This window comes from Cryptotermes secundus, unplaced genomic scaffold (assembly GCF_002891405.2).
Source record: "Cryptotermes secundus unplaced genomic scaffold, Csec_1.0 scaffold22, whole genome shotgun sequence".
Lineage (NCBI taxonomy): Eukaryota > Metazoa > Arthropoda > Insecta > Blattodea > Kalotermitidae > Cryptotermes > Cryptotermes secundus.
The window spans coordinates 3,263,315-3,275,390 of NW_019742961.1; the positions used below are offsets into that span (position 1 = coordinate 3,263,315).

Consider the following 12,076-nt stretch of genomic DNA (forward strand, 5'->3'; position numbering starts at 1 on the left):
AAAACCAATCATCCGAATTAGAACCCGTTATTTTCGTCACGCGTACCCCCATAAATTTCATGCAATTATGCTATGCAGACGTAAGAAACTATCGATTAAGTACGTTGCAAACAGCCATGAAATTATAAAGCTAATATTCCATACATATCGGGGGTTATTTTAAGTGTGAAAGTGTTTCCAGAACAAACAAATCTTTTTTCCCCATAAACTTCGGTGCCCTTGTCCCTTACAAAACATTTAACAAGTAAACGTTCATCGTACGTGGTCACACCCATTAGAAAAGGAGACTCCGTGGCCTGTAGCCCGCAAGCGAACTATACCGATCGAGCGACAGCCGCTTGTCGGCGAAGTTACTGCCAACTTTAACGGATAGAGGGTGTCCCGTGGTCAGCGCAACGAATCCCCACGGCCGTTAATTTCGGTTCTCTAGACCGAAGCTGCTGTTTCCTTGAAATAGCTCCTCAATTATCCTGACGAGGCTGAGTGGACCCCGTAAAATCTGTAAGTGCTGGGAATCGAACCCGGGACCTCTTGATGTGTAGCCAGGAACTCTGACTACGAGACCAGACATGAGGTATAGAATACACCCCGAAATACTAAATAGGTCTACATTTTCCCTATTCTTGCATCACAAATATCTGCCTACCGGCACGGGCTCTCAATAAACCAAATTCGATTCACTCGTTGTACTAGTCTTCGGCTTTTGTCTTCTACGAGTATAAATCTGCTTGACTTAAACTGCAAACCAATGAATGGATAATCATACCCAGAGCATATAACAAGGTTCTGAACGATTTCTATACAGCATGAAGGCCCGTCACGGTAATTTTAAACCCATCATAACACGCGTGTTAAAATAATGCAGGCCTAATTACATTAGAGGAAAGAATTTCAAACATAAATTTTAATAATCTGAAAACTACTGCGTAACATTAACGTCATTATGTCTGTTTTGCAAGACCTGCATAAACTAAATGCTCACAGCGCAGATCTTGTCTGTATGTGCGTCGAACCGAAGGTTTCAACTTGAGAACCGCTCGTCAGATATTGATTAAACTGATATCAGAGGTCCTTATGAAGGGCTGCAGGGTCATGTCGATCTTCATCAATATTGACAGTACCGAAGTACACTTCCGTAAAAGAATAAACAGAACAGCTAGGAGCATTAGTAACGCTAGGGGGTTGAGGCCGCGCCATAGCTCAAGCGGTTAGTCGCTGGCTTCTCATCGCGGCGGCCCGGGTTCGATCCCGGGTCTGGTAAAGTGGGATTTGTGGTGGACAAAATGGTGCTGGGGCAGGTTTTCTCCGAGTACTTCGATTTCCCCTGCCAATCTTCATTCCACCAACTGCTCTACAATCACCCTCACCTATCATCTGGGGCTGGTACAATAGGTCAGAAGTGGCCGCAGTACAAGGTACTTAGTCCCACCCCAATAGCAATAAAAACGCTACGGCGCAAAGAACCAGTATGGGTTTTCACAATTCCAATACTCTTAAAATGGAAGATCACGTAAAACTAATATGGATGTCACGAGGCAAATCCAACATTCAATTGTCATATGACCTAATTTATGCATAAATTATGTAAGATTAATAAATAAATCGGGCATAAATCGAACTCGCGCCTCTTATAAGAGCCCCTACAGCAATTACATACAAGTATCACATAATTCACTCTTTAAAACCTTGCGACACCACGGCATTAAAGATTGGTAATTACAATTTTGAATTTAAATCAGCATACAGTGGTTCAAACTAAATGGAATACACTACATAGGGTACTCACTGCTACAATAGGAATACACTACATAGGGTACTCACTGCTACAATAGGAATACACTACATAGGGTACTCACTGCTACAATAGGAATACACTACATAGGGTACTCACTGCTACAATAGGAATACACTACATAGGGTACTCACTGCTACAATAGGAATACACTACATAGGGTACTCACTGCTACAATAGGAATACACTACATAGGGTACTCACTGCTACAATAGGAATACACTACATAGGGTACTCACTGCTACAATAGGAATACACTACATAGGGTACTCACTGCTACAATAGGAATACACTACATAGGGTACTCACTGCTACAATAGGAATACACTACATAGGGTACTCACTGCTACAATAGGAATACACTACATAGGGTACTCACTGCTACAATAGGAATACACTACATAGGGTACTCACTGCTACAATAGGAATACACTACATAGGGTACTCACTGCTACAATAGGAATACACTACATAGGGTACTCACTGCTACAATAGGAATACACTACATAGGGTACTCACTGCTACAATAGGAATACACTACATAGGGTACTCACTGCTACAATAGGAATACACTACATAGGGTACTCACTGCTACAATAGGAATACACTACATAGGGTACTCACTGCTACAATAGGAATACACTACATAGGGTACTCACTGCTACAATAACGTTCTTACAATCCTGATAAAATAGAAATGATTTCATGCATTCTTTACACCAAATAAATTACATTAACGCGTAAAGGAGAAAGAAATTGTATTCGTCCGTCCGTCCGTCAATCAGCACATTTAACCCAACGGAAATATTTTTGGGGGGGAGGGGACTATGGGGGTTTCAGTCGTTCAGTCCCCCCCCCCAAAAAGAAACACACACAGACACACACACACAATGTTCCCTGCTTCCCAAAATTTACAAACCTCACTTAACTTTTTCAGAACTTCTATTTCTCCACTTTAAAATTCGTGAGGCCACTTACACAAAAACAGATTATTACATTTTATCGTGGATAAGATATGAAAGTCTGTTGCCTTTAGTCCGCGAGCGAACTATACCGACCGAGCGACTGCCGCTTGTCGGAGACGTTAGTGCCAGCTTTTGCGGAGAGAGGGTGTCGCGTAGTCAGCGCAACGGATTCCCACGGCCATTAATCTCGGTTTTCTAGACCTGTATGTGGTTGTTGTAAACTTCTTATATAAAATCTTGTTCCAATACATTCCGACTTCGATTGTCAGTCTTTCCTATTTAGGGTATGAGATTTCTTACAGTACTAACACTCATTTATAGCCAAGACTATTAACGCGTCATTCTATGCTCATGTAATCCCTCCAGTCTCGCTCGTAACTGTCAATGATAATGGAAGGGGGGTTTCCTTCCCGTATTACTCCGTTACAGTAATTTCATAAACAGATCAGAAAAGTTGAAACTGCTGCTACTTCTAGTCAAGTTTCTCCATGAGACGAACACAACTACAAAGCGACCGAGCGACTTATCAACATAAAGCATAAATCATCACACTAAGAATGGCATCAGTTCTAATACTATGAAAGATAATACGGAATACCGTGCTTCTGCAGCCCAACTCCCTTAAAAAGTTGGATAAGAAGGGATCTCTTCGTGTTTACTTGTCTCGACAGATGTTTTTAGAACCAGCCAGAAGTTTCGGGAGACCAACATTGGTATACTCCAGTACAGGGATGGGAAAAGTTGGATATTACGCTAAAAAACATATCATGTCAAATATGAGATAAAAAGCATTAATAAGCATGTGTGTCCCAGTTTCACTTAAACTTTCAACGCAATCTGCTACCATTAACACGCAATTAGTTTGTTGCTCGGTGTTGAAGGCTCGAATGTCATATTAATCAAGACGTTTGAAAATAAGAAGAAACACGCATTATTTGCGCTTTCCGGAAGCAGATAGACAGGCTGGCAGATCTCCTTTATGATCGACGGTTCTCCGACGAAAATGTTTTACTTCTTCAGGAATTTTAACAGCGGACTCTCCGAACACTCACTTTCCAATAATACCCTGATTTTCCAACAGCTGTATTTTTCAAGGAACACAACGATTTGTGTCACATGACCGTATTCTCAAACACTGCATACAAGTAAGAACAATTGCATTAATATCTCAAAATTCACTATACACATTTCCTTTTCAACTATTCCCAAGTCGCAACCATTTTTTTCACGCCATTAAATTATCCCTGAAATACTCTATCGGTTAAAGCAGTTCTATATAAAAAAAGAAAAGCGGTCATCAAACCATATCAAAACAGGCTGTGAATATCAACATTTAAAACGCCTATTTTCGAGAAATTTACATTTCAGAAAGCCTATTAAAAGCGCAGAACATTCCCACATCGGGGAATAACCCTACATTAACAAGCTAGGACTCGTCCCCTGATGGCAGGCAATCAGATTGTGTCTTTACAGATTATATACGAGTACGTCATTCACGTAGTCCCATTCTGACATCCCATCTATGACTGATACTGAGTGTTATCTGGTGGTTGCAAAGTTTAGGAAGAGAATGACTCTAAATAAGCAAAACAAGAGTGATATATAAACATTTAACCCCAAAAGCCAAAAGGAATATCACTATACGTTTAAAATCAAGAACAAGCTGCAGCTTAGGTAAAACTTGGATCAAAGACTGGACACCAAAAGGGCTTCTTTTCCAAATTAACAAAGATCGTAAAAGCGAGAGAACTAAATTCCTCGGAAGACCTTATTCCACTACAGACTCTGCTTTTCCTGATTTTCTCTCAAATTAGTTCTCTTTCCTATCTTGAGGAGCATTTGCAGTGCAGTGTGGAGCCAGTTTGCTAGTCCGTACAGCACAAAAATAAAGTGCGCCCTGGCTACACGCGATTCTCACAGAAATGTTATTACCGATTACACATATTTCTGCCAGAACATATTTTATCCAGGTCCCGTTAAATGGCAACAACACGTACCAATATTTCGAACAAAAATTTGAGTGTTTAAAAAACAAATATTCCTGTAACCTTCTTACGTGCCTTGCTTCTCATAAGCGAATTAGTCTTTCACCAACTTCAGGGTACTACAATTTAACTGTGTAGCCGCTGGACACCCCTAACCTAACAGTGCAGCTATAAAACATTCTGCAGCAAAGCGCAGAAAGTGGTGGTGGATATTTACCAGACCAATCTCACTTACCGGCCCTGTAACACATCATAAATCGACAATGTTTTCAAAGCACAAAACTTCTCAACAAGAGAAAGCGGCTACTGCAGACGCGAACGCCACTAAGAAGCTAATCCCATACAGAGGCGTGCTCCCTTAATCACGATCTCTGGTTTATCTTCGTTATATAATGGAACTATCCCATTACGATGAAGTTAGCAGTACTTCGCTATATCATGTCATGGTTTGGACTTCTGATTCAACACAATGCTTTTATCTTGTTTTCCACACGTAGCACTCATCCATGTGTCTTCAGACCTATAATTAAAGTTACAAAGAATTTTGGCGTAAGGTATTTCATTATCAATAAATACCAACTTTGAGAGGGGCACGCAGTAGCATAGTTGTTTGAGGCACTATGTTACAAGCCGGAACGTCGTAGGTTCGACTCCCGTGAGATCATTGGATTTTTCAATTGACCTAATACTTCCAGTCGCACTATGGCGCTGGGGTCGACTCAGCCTCTAAGAGAAATGAGAACCCGGAATCTTCCCGGGTGTAAAGGGCGGTGTGTAAGGCTGACAACTTCATCGCCATCTGTGAGCCGATTGTCTAGAAAATGTGGAAGCCTCGACGTCTCACAACCCTATGGGCCTTCACAGCCTGTTACAGGCCAAGCTTAATTTTTAATAATTACTTACGTATGTAATATATTCCTAACAACAGAAAATATACTGTATAAATGCAATAACTTCCGCTCGCATTACATTTAACATTAGTTCTTGTTTACTTAACAATGCCTGGGTACTCCTATAACAACCTGGGTAATCAGAAATCAATATAGAGTCAGCAACCAACAGCAAACAAAACATTCAAAATTTACTAAATGCGCGGACGAAACGCCCGTCACTTACCATAAGATATATATATACTCCATCGATACACAAAGTTTATACAGTATTTTGAATCAACATAACGGGGTTTTTTGCCCTTCTACGAGAAAAGCTCAACGGTTTCTCGCAGGGGTTGGCAATATACTCTCTCTATTATGGGAACGAGGGCATTTCATCATCAGGTAGTAACTTGGATTGTCACGTCACCAGTATTAAATTTTTCCCCTTGGCACTACAGCCCCAGTGGGCCTAGGCCTACCTCCATGAACTTCTCCGTTCACTTCGGTTTTTCTAGATCTTACACATTCGGTAGGACTCCTTGGGCGGGTGATCAGCTCGTCGCAAGGCTCTACCTGTACACAAACACAGAAAACGCACACACACAAACTAAACATCCATGTCCTGGGTGGGATTCGAACCCACGATCCAGGTTTCCAAGCGAGCGAAGACAGTACATGCCTTAGACCGCTCGGCTACCGTGACCGGCCCCATTATTAACTAACAAAATTATATTTTAAAATAGTCTTAGTATTCGTACGGCGGTAGGAAACTCAAATATACATTCATAGGAATTTTCTTTTGTAAGATTGCCTACAAGAGGTATGACGTACAATGGTTCGTAGAGTAGACTGACTTTACTAAACTGAAACAAACCCAGTTTATCCAGGACACTGCTGCAGATGGAAGAACAAACTGGTTTTTCATGAGTTAAGTTATGGGTGCTCTACTATTAAAGTAAACCTAAACGACGCGTCTTTTGATGCTCAAATGTTCACAGCTAACACCATAAAAGTCCATCACCATTTTACTGTATTCTGGACTAGTTCAGTCTATTTACATCCTGACAATTCATGTACCTAATACTTACTTTACTTATGGAGCTGAGCCCTCCTTGAGGAGAAGCCAAATCTGCAGCTACTCCAGAATTTCCAAGTATTTTATGGAACCTGGAGGTTCATTACCGTGTTCACAAGAGCCGTCCACTTGTCCCTATCCTGAGTCAGATCAATCCAATCTATACCATCTCATCCTATCTCTCTAAGACCCATTTTAATATTTCCCACCCACATACGCCTTTGTCTTCCCAGTGGTCTCTTTCCTTTTGGCTTTCCCACCAATATCATATATACATTCTCGTCTACTCTATTCGTGCTACATGCCATGCCCACCTCATTCTAATTATACTTGGAGAAGAGTACATGTTATGAAGATCCTCATAATGCAGTTTTCTCTAACCTCCTGTCTCTTCAGCTCTCTTAAGTCCAAATATTCTCAACACCCTCAGTCTATGTTCCTCCCTTAATGTCAAAGACAAAGTTTCACATTCATACAGAAACACAGGCAAAACTATAGCTTTTCATGTACCTAATGCGTTTAATATCAGCCTACCTACTTTCTGGTTATTCAAACTATCATTTTACATGAGGCTTTCCCCATCAACATTCTGCACTCAGTTCTCGTTTCTGTCTTCCAAGCTATGTGTTTAGCTCACTAAAACCCCGATGTGTAAATAGTAATACAAGGGGTATACTGTGCAACTACGAAATTCCTCATTACGTAACGTTTTCCATTCTCCACGCACTTAGTCCTAGATACAAATATTCTCCTAAACGCTTCCGTTATAGGAAACTTCTTTCTGGCCTAAAATTAGGATCCCAGACGAAACAACGAACAGATGGGCCGATCAGATAACAAGTGTTCACGCCTGGATGGCAGCGATTCCCTCTCTTGAATACATGATTTAATATTGTGCCATACTTTACCGTTGTATGAATTTTCCTACTTTCATTTACTTCTCTTCGGCAATTTTATCTCCGATATAAGATTTGTTTTCCATTCTTCTGGAGTCAAACTATACGCTCCAATGAAGCAAAAATGTGAACCAGTTCTCTGAAATATTCAGGCAGTCAGTCTACAATCAACAGCAGAGCGCCTAACAAAAATGTTTACAGGTTCATATTCGGTCATGTGCCACCAAAGCCGATAAGTTGTGCTGATTTAATTATTCCTGAGGAAATTGAGAAAGTTTCTATGAATCATCATGAAAAAGCCATTTGACACTGCATCAAGATTACAAGTGCTAGTGTGAGTTACTGCCACCTTCGCCAAATAAATTACAAAAATATAACAGAACCCAATATATTCTGTAACGTGTAATGGTACAGTTCTTTATGTGTGTGTGTTAAAGCAGGTGTACTGACCTTTAAGGCGTTAATGTCTTCGTGAATGTAAGTGTAATTTTGATTTTGTTACTGTCGTTCCCCAATATCTGAACTTTATAAATTTTCTTAATATGTTTCAGCTATCCTTGTGTTTTGTCCCGTAGTCTGGTGTCGGGATATGAACATAGGAACATATACTAGCACACTCCGACCTTCTCAGCCTCTAACACAGTACTCACGTATGTAGTCATTTAAAGCGTGGTGAACTGTGCCTATCTATTGCGGCCGATAATGTTCAATGTAGGCACTGTCACATGTTAAGAGTGACTCTCGACGGAGTTTGGATTTGTAACTGGGTTAACTGACCACTTACAGGTCGTAACTGCGAATAACTGTAACAGTCTCACGGAATTACACGCTCTTGTTATATCTACAGCACAGATGAAACCCTCTCTTCATAGGCTGACTTTCAACTGACGGCCATTTCACTCCAACATCCTGGTCTCCACTTCACAGCCTGATTTTCATCTGATTAGCTCCCAGGTTAGCGGCCGTTTCACTCCAACCTCCTTGTCTTCTCTTCTCAGACTGACTTTCAACTGAGCACTGAATTCGTTATTTCAAACAGTCCCGGTTATAACATTTCAGCACGGACCGCAAAGAAAACACCATTCCTCTGTTGCTTATTAAGAATCTGCTGCCAAGGAACGGACATTGTTCCAAGGCCGCTGCCTAGAAACGAATGTTGCTTCTGTGCCCTTTGATAGCAACGGCTGTTTCTCTAGCTCCATAGATCTGGCATTGAGCAAATATGGCACAGTATCTTCCGGGGAAGTAACTATCAAGCTCTATGACGAACAGTCTCTGCTGACCATTATCTTCTCCATTTCTGAATGCACAAATTGTTCCTATTTCCTTCTGAACATGCACAACACGCCTACGTAAGCTGTTCCTCCTATAATAAGGGACATGCGTTCTGAAACCCCCGCTTAACATGAAACTTTGTACTTTACACCAGTTTTATACAGCACGGAGAAACATTTCGTTCCACAGCCTTGCCAACGTTTATCACAAATCCAAAATTTCCAAACGCTGGCTACCTTACTGACGTCTATGGCTCTGCTTGGGGTATATCTATATCCTAAAGCCTTCTTTCCCTAATGCAAACATCTCTCCAGGATATATCACGGAGCTCTGGGACTCGAATCATGTCTGTATCTCCCTTGCATACTGAATTTTAAGAAGTGATATTTACTTGGACAGACTGACAGAGTTACTATTTCAGACAAAAAGTGTGCTACATTATCAGTCGTAACGCCGTGCAATTCGGATAAAATCCGACGTTTCGGAGTAATACTTAGCCTCCTTCTTCAGGGTTTAAAAGTAGGCAAAAAAAGAAAACAGCAGAAGAGCTTGTAGTGTGTTTCTGTTGGTTTCTTGATTTACTCTTCGACCCTGAAAATGGAGAAATGTTCCTCCACAATGTCGGCTGATCCACCGGGGTACACGGCGTTATATCCCAGAGCACAGAACTCTTCATAGTCAGCGCTGTGAGAACGTAAAATCCAATATGCATCAGAACCACACCTATATGTGGGAAGAGTGTCTGGTAGTGGATTATTTGAAACAGAGGCAAATGGGACGCGATCATGTAATCGGTTTCGTCATGCAAACTACTTTCCATAACAGACGTCTTAGTAAAATGTAGCGTGCAGCTTTCCTGGTGTATTACAGGGAACAGCAATTACTCAGCAATTTATTCTTGCAACACAGGTGTCTGCTACGGATGGCAACAGTTTTTACACATGCACTACGGTTTCCTTGTCCTGTAGTGGTTATCGCTTACCTGCCGCATCTTCTCGAAGTCTAGACAGGGCCGCTGAATGTGTTGGGCTCGAGGCGTGTGCCGATGCCTCTTCCTGGGCGACACCTCCAGAGCTGTGGTGGCAGATGCGTGCCCTCCATAATGGAACAATTTTGGGGGCGGCGACAGGGAACGACCGGGTTTATGAGCGTCCAACGGCGGGGACGTTCGGAACTGTACAGGTGTGGCCATCGCTGCGAGCAACCCTTGCACTTCCTCATCAGAACTACTGGAACTTTGATCCGCAGCAGGTGTGGTAGTGATTACAGCCACAGACGCCCTGCCACCTCCACCGCTTAATGCCATGTTACTACTACTCCCGCCATGAACGGAAGAACAAGTCCCCGCTATCGTTAAGCGACCCGACGAATTTGTAGACAGACAAGTATTACTAAGGGAGCAAGTGGAACCGCCGGTGATTTGAGACCACTTGCGTTTCTCTGGCATAACTGTGCTAACGCTGCCGCTACGACATGTCAACAGCTCCTTCACGGAACTTCCGACGGCAGCGCAGTTGGTAGGATTGTTGATCACCTCCAGTTCCTCCTCAGAGCTGTGATGGTCATAATTGTGATCGCTGTCGCTAGGGAGTGCGCTATCCAAGAAGTATGGACTCGCAGGGCTGCAAGCTGTTATGCCACTGCCTGCATACGGACCGGGACTCACCGTGGACCCGCTGGAGCGCTCTGCCTCACTCTCCATAACTAGAACAGAGGCAACACACAGTGTCAACGGGAGTTCAATTCCAAATGGGCTTCATGGCCAAAGCAAAGGAATAAATAACGAAACCTGGGTTATTCCTGCAGGAATGTTAATACCGTTAACAGGTTCACTGATTTGACAAAGGGGCCCTCGCTTCCCACTGAAATGTTCATCGCACGACCGGTGAATCCACGAGGTCGTGAAATTAAAAGTATCTCCAACGGCGAACTTTCCTCACAGGTTGGAATAACTTAAAAGAGTCCGCAAGTTAACAGCCCCCTCCACCCCGAGAAAACGCTCTGGAACTCGCTGTGATTAATTCGCCATATATCAACTCATTCTAAGTAACATTCCAAACGGCTGATGCCAAAAGCCACAACGTAGAACTGGAGTATCCAAATATTTGACGAATGGGAGAAACTGAAATTATATGTAATGCTTCCGTATTCTTTTGTTTGGGTTTGAAAAGTTCCTCACATCTGTCGGATAAGCACTGTCTGTACACAAACCGCAATATAACGCGGCGAAACGTCGAGCGTTAGTATAAGGCTTGAGGTTTTCACGAGGATGAAGATCAATTTGTGAGCTTGTGGCTTGTTGCACAGTGTTCTTATCCGCTACGTGGATACCATCCTTTCAGAAGAGCAAACCGCCTCCAACTTCTGAGTAGACCGGAATATAAATTTGTGTTTCTTCCGTAGCACGGATGCCTGCACTGACTAGTGAATTTCACATCGGCAAAGTATTCATGATATTTCAACGAGTACGTTCACATCATGCGTATCTGAAGGTCATAGAAGACCTGAATACGAGTGACTGTGATGGCTCTATGACGCGTCAATGTGAATACTAGAGCACACTGTCGGTCCGCTGTCTGTCTGTTCCCTATCGGTTTCATTAAGAAGCCTGAATGTGTCTTAAACCGTCCACGAAATTAAAAGGGTGAAATATGAACACAGTTCACTGCCGTGACTGGATGTAAGCCGCGACGAGAATTACAGAAGAACGTGTCACGTATAAGGTGAAGTTAAAATTGTCCTTAAGCTTAATTAAGCAGCACGCCATGAAGAGTGCAGGTATAGAGCTCCACTATTCTTGAGCTCGGCACTAGACGGAGGTGACTGTTCAGCTTCACGCCCCGGCAGTTTTATCCCCGGAGTAAGATCCCGCGGTACCCAATGCACAGAAGGCTGGCTGGGCCCCAGAGCCGGTTCTGGGCGCTGTGTAGTGCAGAAAACTGTTTTGCTCCTGCCGGGAATCAAGCCCAAGCCGTCCAGCCAGTGGCCCGTAGCTATACCGACTGAGCTATCCCGGCCTTACTTGGGACGTCTACTTCGCTTTAAGCCCTTCGTTCTATAGCACGATGCTATTAAGACCTACATTCTAACAATTATAGAACTTCAGTTTGCGCAGAGGGTAGAAGGGGCAATTAACACCAAGCGGATAATAACGCCACCAGAATATGTTTTAAAGTATCGTTGAGAGCTCACCGGCAATTTGTTGCTGTGTGC

At 42.6% G+C, this 12,076-nt stretch overlaps 1 protein-coding gene across 1 annotated transcript in view; it reads right to left on the reverse strand.

Annotated features, from left to right (window-relative positions):
* The window catches only part of LOC111873409, a 322,135-nt gene that overhangs the window by 233,818 nt on the left and 76,241 nt on the right, over window positions 1-12,076 (reverse strand). Inside the window, exon 3 of the mRNA XM_023868097.2 lies at window positions 9,846-10,567. Coding sequence (XP_023723865.1) covers window positions 9,846-10,567 — 722 coding nt within the window. The remainder of the gene's footprint in view (window positions 1-9,845; window positions 10,568-12,076) is intronic.